Source organism: Schistocerca cancellata, chromosome 2, assembly GCF_023864275.1.
Source record: "Schistocerca cancellata isolate TAMUIC-IGC-003103 chromosome 2, iqSchCanc2.1, whole genome shotgun sequence".
Taxonomy (NCBI): domain Eukaryota; kingdom Metazoa; phylum Arthropoda; class Insecta; order Orthoptera; family Acrididae; genus Schistocerca; species Schistocerca cancellata.
The window spans coordinates 869,288,683-869,307,405 of NC_064627.1; the positions used below are offsets into that span (position 1 = coordinate 869,288,683).

At 40.1% G+C, this 18,723-nt stretch overlaps 1 protein-coding gene across 1 annotated transcript in view; it reads left to right on the forward strand.

Moving 5' to 3' along the window:
• LOC126162820 (tetratricopeptide repeat protein 39C-like) overlaps positions 1 to 18,723 on the forward strand; it is an 87,679-nt gene that overhangs the window by 42,563 nt on the left and 26,393 nt on the right. Inside the window, exon 7 of the mRNA XM_049919567.1 lies at positions 17,132 to 17,330. Coding sequence (XP_049775524.1) covers positions 17,132 to 17,330 — 199 coding nt within the window. The remainder of the gene's footprint in view (positions 1 to 17,131; positions 17,331 to 18,723) is intronic.

The window sequence follows — 18,723 nt, forward strand, 5'->3', positions numbered from 1 at the left end:
CAAATGGGGGGACTATTTTACCTCCGGAATAATTTACCCAAGAGGATGCCGTCATCATTTAACCATGCAGTAAAGCTGCATGCCCTCGGGAAAAATTACGGCTTTAGTTTCCCCTTGCTTTCAGCCGTTCGCAGTACCACAACAGCAAGGCTGTTTTGGTTAGTGTTACAAGGCCAGATCAGTCAATCATCCAGACTGTTGCCCCTGCAACTACTGAAAAGGCTGCTGCCCCTCTTCAGGAACCACACGTTTGTCTGGCCTCTCAACAGATACCCCTCCGTTGTGGTTGCACCTACGGTACGGCTATTTGTATCGTTGAGGCACACAAGCCTCCCCACCAACGGCAAGGTCCATGGTTCATGAGGCGAGGGAACTGAAACTACACATTGCAATTAAAACTTAACTTATGTAATTAACTGAATACATTGAAAAACTGTGTCTTTTTAACACTTTCTTCTACTGCAAGAGTTAGGCCGAATTATTTGTTTAAATGATGAAATTAACAGATATTGTTAAGCAAACAACACTTTTGACAAAACTGTTAATTACTTCGGAATTAATTAAGGGCTGGCTTTGCTAACATGTTTTCAAATAGATCCTTTAAAAACACTATTAGTTGTTCCTCCAAATGTTTATAATTAATACAGAATTTATATTTGTTTATAAGTCAACAATAGAGTTTAACTTACAAAACAGTTACTGATTTCACCCTATAATGAAAAACATTAACTATGAATAGTGAAAATAAATTAGAAAATCAATTATAACTAAGCACAATATTAGATATGGTCTTATATTCTTTAATACTGAGAGCCAACCTTTCTCTTTTATGAAAATGCGCATTATACTCATGTATGTTAATGGTAATTAGATGAAACTGAAAAAAAAACGAATTTAAGGAGGCAGATGGCAAAACAAGAGGGGAAGTAAAAACATCTCAGCTTGCTTAGTCATAAAGGGAGGTCCCCGAACTGATTGAGAAGCTTGCCAGACACAAAAATGTCACCAAACAACCAAGAAAGTTTGTCAAAGAAAGAAGTTTTCTGAATGTAGAGGATGCCTAATTAAAGAATGAGGATGACTAAGTACACAGAAAGGTTACTGAATATGAAGCAAATCACTAAACATGTAAAGAAGTTTGTCAAACAATGAAATGAGATGCAGATCCTGCACATAGGTAAATTGTCCTCCGGAAGAACATGAGGCAAATAAATGGTCACTCTGATCCTGTGGTATGAGAGATCAACAAATGGTCTGGCTTTGGATTTATCATCTATTTTGAATGGCTATATACTGATGGAAAAGCCCCAGTTTTGATACAAAAAAATTTTGGAAGAAATAATTAGTTTGTCTGTCAAACTGATTTCACCGTTCCCAGTCTTTAACACCTTATGGCAGTTTTGCAGTTTTCTTTTTAGTGTTGTCAGTTATCACACATTTTATTGCTCCTCTTAATTAATTTTAATTTATTGTTACCCTGTATTTTCTGTGCTAGGTGATTGTCACTGATGTCATGCACATTAATTTTAAATGATGATAACCACAGACTTTTGTGAGGTTTGGAAGGTAGGAGATGAGGGGCTGGTGGAAGTAAAGCTTTGAGGGTAGATTGTGAGTCATGCTTGGCTAGCTCACTTGCTAAAGTATTTGCCTGTGAAAGGCAAAGTTCCTGGGTTCGAATCCCAGTGTGGCAAGCAGTTTCGATCTGCTAAGAAGTTTCATATCAGCATGCACTCCACTACAGAGTAAACAGCTCATTCCAGAAATAAGGTACTTTAAAAATTCAAATAATTTTCTCTTCTCGTGTGGAATGCTGCAATTTTGTCCTCATTGTGTGTCTGCAGAGGTTTTTGGAAGCTCCATCTAATGGCATTCTTAATAAAAGTAGGATACCTTCTTTTCCTAAACTGTCCCACAGCTGATGAAGTTGGAGGGGAGGGACTGTACCGTATTTACTCGAATCTAAGCCGCACTTGAAAAATGAGACTCAAAATAAAGGAAAAAAAATATTTCCCAAATCTAAGGCGCACCTGAAATTTGAGACTCGAAATTCAAGGGGAGAGAAAAGTTTTAGGCCGCACCTCCAAATCGAAACAAAGTTGGTCCATTGTAATATGAGACACAATTTAGGTCGAATGAAAGACAATACAGCTACAGTAGTTTGGTTCGAGTCGTAAGCTTAGCAGTTAAGCTTTACCAGGTAGCCATTGCTATGCGTCAGGCGCTCCGTCCGTATTTATAAGGGTACCCTTCCTTTTTCATGTGCTTCGTCTGGTTTGAATCGATTGCTTATTTTGCTTTGATCTGATAAGTGCCGTTTTCTCTGTTATAGGTGTTTACGTCACTCTAAGCTGAAAATGCATTACTGTACTGTGTCATGCATTGTTTGTCGCATTCTGATAGTGCGTGTTTACGGCCTGTCGCCGCTCGCGGCACGACTTGCTTTTGTGCGCGCTACCGCCGCTTAAAAAAAAAAAGAGGAATCGTCTCATTAGCGAAACAATGGCAAGAGACTGCAGTTTGTTGTTACTTACACTGCTGCTTTCTTTGATAATGATCAATAAGAACCAAATAATAGACTGTGTATGATAGAACATGTCCTGAACGAGAGTTAGGCGCAAATTTTTCTCCATTTGAAAATCTTTGCGGCCGCTTCTTTAGTACATCAAATTCTGCACAGAAATTAGTCATCTTACATTTAAAATCTAGTCAGTTGCCATGCTTCATTTCTGACTATATCACTATTAGGCATAAGAATAATACGAATATAAACATGACACGATACGTATATTCTTCCGCGTTTGCTGTTGTTTCACCCTAGTTTCGTAGTTTATTAGGCAGACAGGATTTAAATGAGATAGAAGCAAACACGAAAGAATGCATGGCAAAATGTTTATTTTTGTATTATTCTTATGGTGAAGAGAATACTGCATGTGATTCACATTTCATCAGGTTCCTATTAGCAAACATCTCTTCTCACAGGTAGGAAAAAACTCGGAACGTAGAGTTGGCCATATTGACAAACATCCCTAACAGTCTTGCCAGTTGGATTTTTGTAGTACATTGAAATTCTGCTACATTCGAAGATGAACAATACGGAATTTGTATTTACTTCGTTGGACAATGTATGAAAATGCAGCGGAGAAAAAAAAGGTTTTAGCGCCAGTATTTATCTTTGTGCCCACAAAGCATGCTTGTGTAGTGCTACATATATTCGACGGCAGAAGTTAGTTGTGGCGGCACCTACCAACATTTTTCAGAACTTCCGCTTGCTTTGCACTCGATTCTAAGCAGCAGGCGGTTTTTTGGATTACAAAAACCGGAAAAAAAGTGCGGCTTAGATTCGAGTAAATACGGTAAGTTCTAAATGATGTCCTTCAACTTTGTTCACTAGATGGGCACACAGCACCCCTCTCTCTCTCTCTCTCTCTCTCTCTCTCTCTCTCTCTCTCTCTCTCTCTCTCTCTCTCTCTCTCTCAGGTGTTTTCTTGATGAAGAGTTTGTTCTGAGATTCATTTTGTTTATTCCACAGAGATGAAGGGAACACAGACTGACTTGTGTTCATACCTCTACGTAAGTGACAAATACCCCAACTTCAATGTGATCTATAGAGATGTGTAAGACGAAATATAGAGTTAAGTGCATGTGCATACCAACAAATGAGAAAAGTGATGTTTTCAGTCATGTTGGTAGCTATCATGCAGACCATGAAACATTTATACTTCAGGTGCACCAGAGGAAGCCTCCGGCCAACAGATCACGGTTACATAATGGATGTGTATCACAGTGCTTACTAGTCATGTGACTATCCCACAAGGTAAACATAGAGACCAAAAGGGCGAAGAAGCCTCCACAAGGGTATTACAAGAACACAAAATCTTCAGTAATGATCTGTGCCTTCAGGAAGGCACTCCACTGTAAACCTGTCAGTGTGATGTGACTGAGCAACATCACACTAAACAAATTAAGAATGACTGAGGTAATCACAGTTACATGTACATGTAGATTTATTCTCTGAAAGTCAATATACAGCATATGTGGTGAATAGAGGGTACTTCAGTGTATACCACTCTTATTCATCCCCTGTTCCTCATTTGCAGATAAGATCCACTGCCAGCTTGGAACATCATTTGTTGCCAGAAACATGTAGTGGTTTTTACAGTGTACCTGATAACTGTCAACAGAGCTCTCCACTTTATAAAACAGGCCTCCCTTGAGTGTTTTTAATGTGTGGTGACTCAATGAACAGAGTTCAGGACATTGACTGATGTTACTCCTGTCACCTAGCTGTCACTTCTCACGGAACTTAGTCATACTGGCTGCTCGATTGTCTTTTTCTGGGCCCCAAGTCATATGGGTATTTCAGAGAATGAACTGGCCGACCATGTGGTGGTTACTCACATCCCCCGAATTCTCTTTGCCAATGCCAGAGGCAGAGTTGCGAGTGCAGATAACACCTCTGCTCACTCAGAGATGCAGTGGCATCTGGTTTGCTACTGCCTCCTGTAATGAACTCCGCACTGTCAAGTAGACTGCTGCTGTGTGATGCTCTTCCTTCTTTTCCTCCGGAAGGAATCTACCGTCCTATGTCATCTTTGCATTGGTCATCCAAGGCTAACACACAGTTTTGTTTTACATAATGAGCCACCCCAACATTGTAGTTTTGGGGCCTTGTAGACAACAGCTCATATCCTAGTGGAAGGTCACCTCCTTCTGGCCCTCCAAACTACGGTAAGTAAGGCTTTCCTTTCATGGGTGGTTGAACTGGTTCCCCATTTTCTCTGTGAAAGTGATTTTTATTTTCAGATGTAATATTTTAAGCTACCTCCGGGACAGGTCATGGTGGTTGGGGCATCTTCCACTGCTTGCTGGGTCTGGGGGACCCCCAACCCTAATTCATTGATGGGCACACTCTTTCATCCCTCTCATACTATTTTTTACTGCTTGTAGATTTGGTTTGTCTCCCTTTCTGTCACACCCTATTTTAGAGGTAGCACCTTGTTGAATAGTGGATTGTTCTTTAACACCTTGACTACACTGAATGATGGTTGGGATGCTGTGAATGGGATGATTGTTGTTATATGCAGAGTCTCAGCGATGTCTACATGCTTCCTAATGTATTTCTTTCTTCTTGTTTTTATTATTGGTGGTCCAACTGATATCCATCACATTTTTAGCCTTCTCACTTTCACTGTTCTGAATACGCCAATTAGAAGACATTCTTGCTCTGTAACAGCCTTTGCACTTCATCAGAATCAGGGAGGAGAGGCCTTTTCTCACCATTGGATGAGCCTCGGGAGACCTTTTGTCTGCTCCGACCTAAGTACCAGCCCGTACACTTACCAGGGTGTATACATGGACAAGGAAAAAAATTCCCGGATTTTTCCCGGTTAAAAATACAGTTTCTCCTGGGTGACAATATATTTTCCCTTATCAATTATTTGGATGGTTATGGTTTTATACACAATCGTACAATTTCCCAGGGAAAAAGACACGTTTTGGAAATATATTTGATGTGCAGCAACATGTATGCTGCGTACTTTCGTATTACGAAAGCATACATTGGAATTCCACCAAACACCGCATGTTACTTTCCGAATCATTGAAATCGAGATTTCGATGCGCTTTTGTAAGAATTTCGTAGCTCGTGTCACATGATCTCGCCAGCCGATGACAGCAAATATTCAGAGCATAGGACACGTGATGCAGTCAGCCAACAGCAACATCACTGTTACGTAACACGAACACACAAACAGGGAAAGTTAATAGTTTAAACTAATATACATAGTGTTGTTACAAGAAAGCAAAGCTCTCATATATAATGTTGGTCTCAAGCTGCAAGAGAAGCTAAGCTTTCGCATATACGTTGATATTTTTTGCGCGTGTTACGCTTTAAGATGTATCACACAAACGTGCCTGAAAATTTTTAATAATGACATAAATGTCTGATCTTCAGGGTTCGAAATTCTTCTAAATGGCTCGTCATCAAAGAGTTGATTTTTAAATGAGAGTCAAATGCTCTGTGATTTAATAAATTCATGGTACATTCGTGCACATAGCTCAACTTACGTAAAAGGATATTTACTTTGAAAGTAACACTTTTCAAACCAACATTCGCAATATTTTCCCGCGACCTGTTGGAAATAGGTTCATTTCAGGAGTTGTCAGAGAGCGCAGATAACAGGCGACACCGGGCTTGGGTAGCTATCATGATGTAGGAAGCCCGTATGTACATACGTGTAAAACATTGAAAGATCATAAATTATGTCATAAAAGAAAGAAGACATCACAGGATACTGCAAGAGCATCGGAATTTCATGAACCCTATTAAACTGTGCACATTTAAAGTGCATACTTATAGGGCACATTCATATGTCCAGATTCCCAATGAAGTAAACCTCGACCTGATATTAAGCTTTTCAGTGTGGTTTTCGGGATGTAAATTTTCTTGGAGCACCAGTACTGTATTATATCATGTTTGGTTCTTTATTATGGGATAATGGCGTATGTGCTAGAAAATGAAAACATGCACTTGAAATGCAGTGAACAGTTGAAACTAGCCAGTACTGTGGAATTAAACATTTCATTTCAAATACATTGACTGCCTCTGCGGAAAAGGTTAACAAAAGTCAAATTTCTTTAGCAAACAGACAAAAATAACTTCATTGTTCCGCAGGGCAAATAAAATCTGAAACTAATGACATATTTCAGCCTTCCGCAATTATGTGAATGTGTTTTAATTCACTTTATAGCTCCCGACCACAGATGTCCATTTTGTTTTCATTTGACGTGAGAGTAAACGAAGGGGAAACAGCAAAATCACTAAACGTAAACACAGGTCACGTGGAGACGACCCACTATAGCTCAGATTACTCTGTGGATCAGCCTCGGATCTACGACATTTGCGAACTGGGTCAATACTAAAAAAATTGGATTTTCAAAATATGTTCATCTTGTAGCGCACATCTTTCTGAAAAGTCTGAAACATAAAACATATGTATTCGAAGAAATATAAGACATATTATTTGGTCTTAAGTATGCCAAAGTGCAGTGCCATGCCTCTTCATAAAGCATTTTTCTACCACACGTCCAAACTATATTCAGGAGAGTGGAAATTGAAATGTCCTGTGGTGCCTCTCCTGCTCCCAGTCGGCCGGTTTGAGAGCCTGCTCCTCTTTTAAAAAAATCTCGCGATTAATAGCGGATGGGTTAATACAAATAATACCCAAGACTGGTGTGGTTTCTTGATCTGATTACGTCTATTTTGTCACTGTCTGCTAGATAAAACAAAATAGGCCTTTATAATATGACAGCAATTTTGTAACACACCAAATAAATGAGACTTTTGGCACAAATGGCCATTTTTATAACACGACAGAATATAATCCAATAAGTACCAATATCAAATGCCTATTAGGCCTGCTACAAGCAAAAAGCTTTATGTTAGGAAATAGTTTCACATTTCATTCATACGCACCAGCTTCTCAAGCATGAGGTCGAAAAGTAGTATTACGAAATTTTTATATAATTTTGGAATCGTCTTATTCTTCCATAATTTGTGTGATGTCCCCTCGTCCTAACAAACAATCTTGTCATCACCAATTCTGTAGCTATTGCTGCCACTGTCAAAATTTGTTCGCCGATTAACTTCACTAACCCTTCCAGAATCACAGGTTTACTTATCCCGCGATTATTTTCCGGTTAGGCGTTATTACGTGTTCGAACAACACATTTTCCACGTTGTTTCCAGAATAGAACTTAACGCGGCTGCTAGCCGGGGACTGTACTACTGATTCTTATTAGTGTAGCGATCTGGCCAAAAATTTTCTGTAGAAATTTCGTTTTCTTGGATACACCGAGAAGATAATACGTAATCTTTCTCACCTGTTATTCCTGTCAGTCGTTTATTTCCATTCTGGTAGACCGAATCTATGGATTTCGCTAGTAATTGTAACAACGCTGATCATTCGCAAACCCAATCAACCACATAATCAGACAGCGATTGGCATCCATCCGTTCGGCTTTACTCCTTCAGCTCGTATAGCCCCGTCCCCTGTTGTCTGCAGAAAGTTTATTTCTAGATGTGACGAGGATTCTCCTGACAGAGACATCACGTACACTATGCATGCATTCAAAAGTCAACTTACGATTCATTCATAAATCAACTTAAAATGTGTTCGAAAATGTTCAAAAACCAACAGGGAAGCGTTTCAAAATCATATGAATAATCGATAGGCAAATGTGCGCTGGATGCTAGGTGCTTTGTGAAACAAGTTTTTTTCCTCAAGAATATGAATTTGGCGCCCCCTTTTCCCGGTAGCATCTAGTTGCGACTGCTTGCACAGCCCACAGCCACATTCCTGTTGCCAGAAGCGGGAGGATCTACTACTAAAACGTGACTCAACTGCACATGCGCATGAGCCTGCACGTAACTGCTAAAACAAATCGAATGTAAACAGTTGTGACTTCACGCTCATTGGAGGCAATTTGTTGTTATGAAGCACTGCATAGTCTTCCTAAAGCCTTTGACACATTTTCAATTGGCAGACGGCTTGCATGAGCACTGTGTGTCATTGTTGTATGTGGCGTATTTCCTTTGCAATTTAAGTTATTTTCCTTTTTCCTCTCGTTTATGTTTTATTGTTGAAGTATTATTCTGCAGTAGCGGATAAGTAATATCCTTTGTTAGAGTATCATTTCTTACCAGTCAAAATTACAAAAATTTAACTGATAACTAAAACAATGAAAAATTCCCAGATTTCTAAAAATATCCCGGGTTCCTCCCGGTTTTCTCCCGGATGAAAAAGGGTTTTTCCCGGATCTCCCGGGTCGTATACACCCTGACTTATCCATAAATTCCTTTTTAGCTACGGCATTAGCATTGTCTTCAATGCCTTGATCTTACCCCTCCTTTCATCATTAGAATATGTACTACACAGATGTCACAAATTCCAGAGAAACTACCCTTGGATTGAGGTACTGATGAACTAGCTGTTTAGGACCTTAACCCCCAATCAACCAACCAACCAACCAACCAACCATTTGCAAAAGGTGCATAGCAGTATTGACTGTTTGGGGGCAACTGAAAATCCTCAATAATGACATTTATAATCAAACACAAATTGAGGTTGTTGTGGATATCATTAAATCTTGCTTCATTGTTCTTCTTGCTGTGGTCTTCAGTCCAGAGACTGATTGGATGCAGCTCTCCCTGCTACTCTATCCTGTACCAACTTCTTCATCTCCAAGTAACTACTGCAACCTAAATCCTTCTGAATCTGCTTAGTGTATTCATCTCCTGGTCTCCCCCAACGATTTTTACCCTCCACATTTCCGTCCAGTACTAACTTGGTGATCCCTGGATGTCTCAGAATGTGTCCTACAAACCGATCTCTTCTTCTAGTCAAATTGTGCCACAAATTCCTCTTCTCCCAGATTCTATTCAGTACCTCCTTATTATTTACGTGATCTAGCCGTCTAATCTTCGGCATTCTTCTGTTGCACCACATTTCGAAAACTTCTATTCTCTTCTTGTCTACACTGTTTCATTTCCATACATGGCTACACTCCATGCAGATACTTTCAGAAAGTAATTCCTGACACTTAAATCTATACTCAATGTTAACAAATTTCTCTTCTTCAGAAACACTTTCCTTGCCATAGCCAGTCTACATTTTGTATCCTCTCTACTTTGACCATCATCAGTTATTTTGCTCCCCAAGCAGCAAAACTCATCTGCTACTTTAAGTATCTCATGTCCTAATTTAATTCTTTTAGCATCACCTGATTTAATTTGACTGCATTCCACCCTCGTTATACTCTTGTCGATGTTCATCTTATATCCTCCTTTCGAGACACTGTCCATTCCATTCAACTGCTCTTACAAGTCCTTTGCTGTCTCTGGCAGAATTAGTGTCATCGGCAAACCTCAAAGTTTTTATTTCTTCTCCATGGGTTTTAATACCTACTCGAAATTTTTCTTTTATTTCCTTCATTGCTTGCTCAGTATCCAGATTGAATAACATCTGAGATACACTCCAACCCTGTCTCACTCCCTTGTCTACCACTGCTTCCCTTTCATGCCCCTTGACTCTTACAGCTGCCATCTGGTTTCTCTACAAATTGTAAATAACATTTCACTCCCTGTATTTTACCCCTGTTATCCTCAGAATTTGAAAGAAAGTATTTAAGTCACCATTGTCAAAAGCTTTCTCTAAGTCTACAAATGCTAGAAACATAAGTTTGCCTTTCCTTACTCTGTCTTTTAAGATGAGTTGTAGGATCAGTATAGCCTCGTGTGTTCCAACATTTCTATGGAATCCAAACTTACCTTCCTCAAGGTTAGCTTCTACGTTTTTCCATTCGTCTGTAAAGAATTCATGTCAGTATTTTGCAGCCCTGACTTATTAAACTGAAAGTTTGGTAATTTTCACACCTGTCAACACCTGCTTTCTTTGGGATTTGAATTATTATATTCTTCTTGAAGTCTGTGGGTATTTCACCTGTCCCATATGTCTTGCTCACCAGATGGTGGAGTATTGTCGTGGCTGGCTCCCGAGGCTACCATTAGTTATAATGGAATGTTGTCTACTCCTGGAGCCTTGTTTCGATGTAGGTCTTTCAGTGTTGTGTCAAATTCTTCTCACAATATTATATCTCCAATTTCATCTTCATCTACATCCTCTTCCATTTCCATAATATTGTCCTCAAGAACATCGCCCTTGTATAGACCGTCTATATACTCCTTCCACCTTTCTGCTTTCCCTTCTTTGCTTAGAACTGGGTTTCCATCTGAGCTCTTGATATTCTTTTCTCCAAAGGTCTCTTTAATTTTCCTGTAGGCAGTATCTATCTTACCCCTAGAGATATGCACCTCTAAATCCTTACATTTGTCCTCTAGCCATCCCTGCTTAGCCGTTTTGCATTTCCTGTCGATCTCATTTTTTTGTATTCCTTTTCGCCTGCTTCATTTGCTGCATTTTTATATTTTGTCCTATTGCCAATTAAATTCAATATCTCTTCTGCTACCCAAGGATTTCTACTAGCTCTCGCCTTTTTACCTTCGTTATTCTCTGCTGTCTTCACTAGTTTATCGTTATAAATGCATTGCTTCTTCATAAGGGCAAAAAGACTTTGGAAGCAAATTTGACAAGAGACTAATTAATTGGACACTGAATAATCATCTCTGAGTTAATGATTTGTGTGTGTGCGTGTGTGTGTGTGTGTGTGTGTGTGTGTGTGGTGTGGTGTGGTGTGTGAAAATATAATGACTTTTCTTAACAGCTGCCACCGATTTTTCTTCAAATATTTAACAGCTGTCCACTGTACAAGCTCAAATTTTCTGCCTAAAATACAAATAACAGAGGGAGGTAACTGTGGGTGGGTGTAAAGCATTGTGAAGTGTTTCTGTATTGTTCTTATTATTAGTGAGTGGTGGGAGAGTGTGATGTGTTACACACTGTGTGGGTCAACATTATGTTCTAGTAAGCAAGCGTCTGTAAACAATATTCTTTGTCTTGCTGTAATACAGTGTAAGTACATTTCAAATTGAACTTAGAATTTGTCACACTATCGAATGTACCATAGGATCTCTCCTTTCCCTGTTGGCTGCAGTCCACAACACTGTGCAGAAAATTATTTTATTATAATTATTATTTTTATTTGAAGAAATGGGGTTGCTTCATGGATACCGCAATAGTTCACGCACTGGGTTGACATACGGCTAGATGGATCACTTGTTGTATTCTAACCAGATTAGATTTTCATGTTTATTCATCATCATTGTGAATGGATTTTGAAATTACTCTACAATATATTGTCACAGAAGAGGCTGAGTGGTGCGGTCACTGTGGTGTGGTGGTTGTGATGCTGGACTGTTGCATGGGTTCAAAACTCACCTTGACTGTAAAATTTTAATTTCTATATTCGATTCGAGTACATTCTAGAAGTATCCACAAATGTCAAGAATCATTGTACTGGAATGTTCTGTAACTGTATATATATTGTATGTGTTCTGGCCAGAGGCAGTTCACTCCGCACTCTTGTATGTGCAAGTGCTGAATAAACCTTCGTTAAGTGAAGTTAGTGTGCGCCATTCATTGAATTACACCTTCTTCTATGTGAAATTATTCTGGTGGAGGCACTGGGTATTGGAACTTCTGATAGCGCACATTATCAATGGCACAGTGGCTCCCATCAGGCCGCGACAGAACCAATGTTTACATGGCGAGAAACCCAAGTTCGAGCCATATTCAACAGATTGCAATCTATCAGAGACAGAAGAAGATGACGACGTTATGATGAGAACTGTGTGCCACCACATGAGACATCCATTCGGGTTCCCTGGTAATGATGGCCATGATCCAAACAAGTGGCTGAAAGTATATGAGCGTATAGCCAAATTTAACAAATGGGAAGACACCGTGTGTTTGGCTAACGTATTTTTGTACTTGGAGGGCACTACCAAGCAATGGTATGAGAACAATGAGGAGAAGTTCACAAACTGGGAAGTATTCCAGGCAGAACTGCGCAAGTATTTTGGTGACACATGACAACAGAAGTGCAAGACTGAAGATAAATTAAAGTGCAAAGCACAGCATCCAGGAGAAACTACAGCATCCTACATTCAAGATGTCTTGGAGCTGTGTAAAATAGTGGATCCTAAAATGAAGGAGGAAGATAAGGTTGCACATCTCATGAAGGGTGTTGCTGAAGACATGTATCAAACCCTACTTCTGAAGGAGAGTACTTCATAAAATGGTGCCAGTATATCAGGACAATGCATCAAAAAAGAATTACACACAAGAAGTTTGAATGGCTTCCAACCATCATATCAATGTCTCTGATGGAGGAAGAAACTAATTTCACAAGTGTTCATCATCAGATGGTGAGAGAGGAAGTTCAGAAGGCACTTGGATTGCATGGCGAGCAAAAATCTGAGATGCTTCAAGAGGTCATAATGGAGGAAGTGGAACACACATTGAACCCAATCTCTCGTCCTTCATTTCCCTTTAACCCTTTTAGTGCCAAATACGATCTGATCGTGATCCAGATTTTCGGCGAAAAATGCCAGTAACGATCTGATCGTGATGCCTTTCTCATTCGCTAGGAAATACTAACAACTTTGCCTTCAAGCGCAGAAAAAATGAATGAGAAAGGCATCACGATCAGATCGTTACTGGCATTTTTCGCCGAAAATCTGGATCACGATCAGATCGTATTTGGCACTAAAAGGGTTAAAACAGTGAAAAAGTCAAAACCCAGGCAGAGTTACGTTCCTACAATACCGCATGAGTAACCTGTTTCGGCACCAAGGAAGACTGATGTCTAGAGGACCCAGAATAACCAACCAGTATGTTTCCACTGCGGACAACCGGGACATGTGGTGCATTATTGTCGAGAAAGGTGGCAGATATTTGATGATGCCCGCGCCAGAAGACAGCAGACCGATCTTAGCCGACACCAACTCCAGGACGACGAAGATGAACAAGAAGATGGTGCAGGACGACATAGGTAACCATCGACAAAAGCTTGCCCCAACATGGCGAACAAGGTCTCCATTGCCGTTTAGAAGCTCCAGCCGATCACCTAGCCCCCGCAACCTGGAAAACTAATGGGTGCGACCTTCCTTGGAGAGAGAAAAATCCTCTGCCGTTGATCACTACAAAAATGATAGGAAACTATGTCAATATCCTCATGGATGGCTGACCAGCCCAAGCTCTTGTGTACTCTGGAGCATCATATTCAGTTATTTTGGAGAAGTACCATCACCAGTTGCAGAAAACCGTATTCATCATCGACAACAAGACATGTCTACTGGAGGTGGCTAATGGGAAATACGTAAAACCCACAAGAAGATGTATCATTCGTGTTGGTATAAGTGGCCATACACAGCCCTTGGAATTCATCATCTTACAAGAGTGTAGTCATGACATCATTCTCAGATGGGACTTTTTGAAAGCTTATTAGGCAATTGTAGAGTGTGGTCGCTTGAAGATTATGCTAGACAAGACGAGTTGCTGTGGACAGGAAGATGCTCATCAGTGTGTGTGTAGACTGTGTGCTGGATGAAGTGATGATTCCTGCAGTCAGTGCCAGAAAGGTAACTGCCATGTGTCATGCCATGCATCAACCCATGGATCTTGTAGTGGAATGTAAGAGAACCATACCACTGCAGAATAACTTCGTTATCCCAGCCTCTGTCATCTCGTTTAAGAACGGATTTGGTGAATTGTGGATAGTTATGTCGCCGAGAACTCCAGATCCTTCCAAGATGCATGTGCATAGCAAACACTGAGCCATTAATTGAAGAACAGCTGCGCATCATAGAAACCTCCCATGCTGAGTCTGTGGGCAAAATTAGCACTACCACTATGAGACAAGATCTTCTAGCTCGACTATCACAGGATCTCACTAAGGAACAACAGAAGAAGCTACCTGCCATTCTTCAAAAGTTTTCTGAATGCTTCAATCCTGAATGCTTCAATCCATGGGTGAAGAGCAAATTAGACAAATCGACAGTGAAGCACCAGATTTGCACTGGAGACCATCAACCAATAAGCCAGAGAGCATACAGTGTGTCAGCAACAGAACGTCAAATAATTTGCGACGAGGTAGAGAAAATGATTAAGAATGACATCATTCAGCCTTCACAGAGCCCATTGGTCATCACCAGTGGTTCTCGTCAGGAAGAAGGATGGCAGTTGCCGCTTTTGTGTTGATTACAGGAAGCTTAATAAGATAACTAAAAAGAGCGTTTACCCTCTTCCACAAATTGACAATACAGTAGATTGTCTGAAGGGTGCTAAGTTTTTCTGAACCATGGACATGTACTCTGGTAGCAAATTGAAGTAGATGAGGCTGATCGTGAGAAAACTGCATTCATCACTCCTGAGGGCCTGTATGAGTTTAAGGTAATGTCGTTTGGTTTGTGTAATGCACCAATAACTTTTGAATGGATGATGGATAATCTTCTAAGTCACCTGAAGTGGACGATGTGTCTTTGTTATTTAGATGACATTATAGTGTTCTCAGAGACATTTGATGAGCATATAAAAAGACTAAGGGCTGTTCTTAAGTGTCTCCAACAAGGTGGACTGAAACTTAATCCAATAAACAGTCTCTTTGGAGCAAAAGAAATCAAAATTCCTGGACACTTTGTGTCAAACAAAGGTGTGCAGCCAGACCCAGAAAATGTGAGATCTATAATGGAATTTCCTATTCCTAAAAGTGTCAGAGATGTGAGAAGCTTCCTCAGATTATGTTCTCATTACCATTGTTTTATCAAAGACTTTTGTATCAAAGCCAGGCCACTCCAAGAGTTGTTAAAAGCTGATGCTAAGTTTATCTGGGGTGGTGCCCAACAAGATTCTTTAGCCGAAATGCCTTTCCAGCGTGTTGGGATTGACCTCCTCAGATGATTTCAAATGTCTACTAGTGGCAATAGATGGATTATTGTTTGCACTGATTATCTGACACACTATGCCATTACAAAAGTCATGAAAGTGGCCAAAGCATCCGAGGTAGCCAAATTCATCATAGAAGACATTGTATTAAAATACGGTGCCCCAAGGTCATTAATTACAGATCAAGAGAAAGTTTTTCAATCGAATTGTGACAGAGATAAACCATGGGTGCAACTTTACTCATCACATGACGACTGCCTAACATCCGCAAACTAAAGGGCTTACCAAACACCTTAATAAGACCTTGGCCGACATGTAATCAGTGTTCGTCAATGTTGAGCAGAGCAACTGGAATGAGGTGCTACCTTTCGTGATGTTTGCCTATAACACCGCCAAACAAAGCACCACAGGATACACCCTCTTTCCTTGTGCATGGACGTGAGGTGACTACAATCATGGACACTGTGTTTCCGTTACATCCTGATGACATGAATGACAACTACATCGCCAGATGTTAACCAGAGCTGAGGAAACTCGGCAATTACCTAGACTCCGCATGCTGTAGGCTCAAGAAAACAATAGCCGAAGGTATGATGCGAGTCACCACCCTGTTGTCTACCAGCCTGGTGACCTCGTCTGGCTCTTCACTCCTGTTCAGAAGGTTGGTCTCTCTGAGAAGCTCCTCAGGCGCTACTTTGGACCTTATAAAGTTGTAAGACAATTGTCTGATGTTACTTACGAAGTTGAAGATTTTGACCCAGACACAAGATGACAAAAGATCTGAGATACGGTCCACCCTTCGAATGAAGCCCTATAAGGATTCTGCAACCCAGCGTAAATTTGGAGCTCCAGCGACAGGCAACAAGTAGAAAGGTGATGAAGAGCGTAGCGGCAAAAGAAGTTCTAAGAAGATCACGACCAAGGGTGAGTATCAGTCATTGGGAGTTGGAGTATGCAGGACCGATGACTTGTTCCCGGACTAGGAGGATGTAACACCGAGACACTGTTCTCTTAAGAAGGGAGCAATGTCGTAGAAGAGGCTGAGTGGTGCTGTCACCGTGGTGTGGTGGTTGTGATGGACTGTTGCATGGAGGGTTGTGAGTTCAAAACTCACCTTGACTGTAAAATTTTAATTTCTGGAAGTATCCACGAATGTCAAGAATCATTGTACTGGAATGTTCTGTAACTGTATGTGCTCTGTCTGGAGGCAGTTCACTCCGCGCTCTTGTATGTGCCAAGTTCTGAATAAACCTTCGCTAAGTGAAGTTAGTGTTCGTCATTCATCGAATTACACCTTCCTCTACGTGACAATATATAGATATGCTTACAGAATACAAAATGGAAATACTTGAAATGTGGGTAGAAAAAGTAAGAAATAATTAATAGAATTGAATGGGAAAGCCAATAGACACTAATTATAGTGCAGTTACTTTAAATTATGAGTATATTTGTAGTAATAGACCTTTTAGGTATCCATTTGGCATTATCTATTTTAACTTCTTATTGGGGAATAATTATTATTTTTACTCACTACATTATTAAGTTACTGGATGCAATGAATGTGTCAGAAATCATGATTCTGAACATGATAACTTTGTGAATACATAATGGAAATGTCAATGCAAGACCCTTTTTCAGTCTTGATTGGGAAATACTCTCTAATAGCTATTTGGTAATCCAAAATCAAGCCCTATTTAAAGGTATGTGGCCTATTTTTCTTTCAACAGTCAAATATTGATGGAGCTCTTGAAGCCTATCAAGCTGCAGTTACGAGATCACCCCAGCGAGAAATACAGCTTCTCTGCCTGCATGAAGTGGGCTGGTGTCACCTGATACAGCTGGACTGGAATAATGCCCATCGCTGCTTCATGCAATTGAAAACACGGTCTCGCTGGTCTAAAAGCTTCTACACATACCTTGCAGCAGGTAACACACAGACCATAGAGTATGGGTATTTAGTAGCATTTTGTAAATGAATATTACATTAACATTTGTTTGAAGAACATATTTTTGTTAAATCTTGTATATTTGAGCATGAAATTTTCTGGAAAGACCTTAGAGCCAAAGCTGTGCCAGCCATTACAAAAGTCGCACATCAACTGCCTAATGTCACAAAAAATTGTCACCACCTCCACAAACTCTGTCATTTTGATTCAACTGAACTGAAGTAAAAGGCAGCAGACAATTGCTGTAATAAAAATCTTGTGTGGCTCAATGACCTTGTACAAGTTGTTCAGTTGGTTGCCACTTTGGAATCTTGTGTGTCCCTACCTACCCCAGTAATCCTAATAGGTAAAAGTGACCTATAGTTTCACATGGAATCCAAACCAAATGCCATTTCGGGTAAATCTTCATGTCACAAAAAGGTGAAGGCTAAGTTAAAGGCAAATTGGAAAATTTCCGTTGTTCACCTGGGATTCAATCCCGCAACCTCTTGGTTTCCATGTGCATGATTTATTGTTAGACCAACAGGCCTGACAACAGTTGTTGCCAGTTTAGTCTCTCAGTACAGTGCTGTGCACTTCCACAACTCTTCTGTAGGCGTCTGCCTGATACTGTTGTTGACTATAACAATTATCCACTTGAACTTATTAATATTAAATATTTTTCCATTGTCCTCACGTTTTTCCTTGCGTGTTTATCCATCTGTAGTCAACGGCATCTGGTGTAGTGTAATGTTATAGTGCTGCCTATTACAGTGATGTAGATTGGGATAATGCACCTTTTAATCCTATTTTATTCCTTGTATCTTTTTCTCCTCTCCTCTCTCTTATATATACATTTAGTGTAGTTTGTTGCTAATTCCCTCTATGGCTTTCTGATTTTGTTTTCCTGCTTGTGGTTTAAAACCCAATCATTCAAGTCACTTCAGAATGGTCTGGCCTTGGCAGCCAGAGACTGTGGTCATATGTGTGTGTGAGTTGCGTTTGCCTAAATGTGTTGTGTGTTCGTTGTCTAGTTTTGATGAAGGCCTTTTTAGCCAAAAGCTCACTTGTTTGTTGTGCCTATATGTGACTCAGCATCTCCACTATATGGTGATTGGCAGTCTATCCTCTCATAATATTGTCATTATTCCATTCTGGATTTTCCAATGTTTACATTGGAATAGGACTGATATAGAATTAGATTTTTATCTTTAGATAGGTGGCTCGGTAAATCTATGGGTAGTTTCTGGGCTAAAATACAAAGTTCCAGGACTGAACTCCCAGTTTGTAAAAGAATTTTTTCTGTTAACATTCCTTTCACCTCCTACAATGACTTGTGCATATGAAAAATGCCAAGCTGTATAACAGTTCAGTGCCTGTTAAGCCAGCTAGGT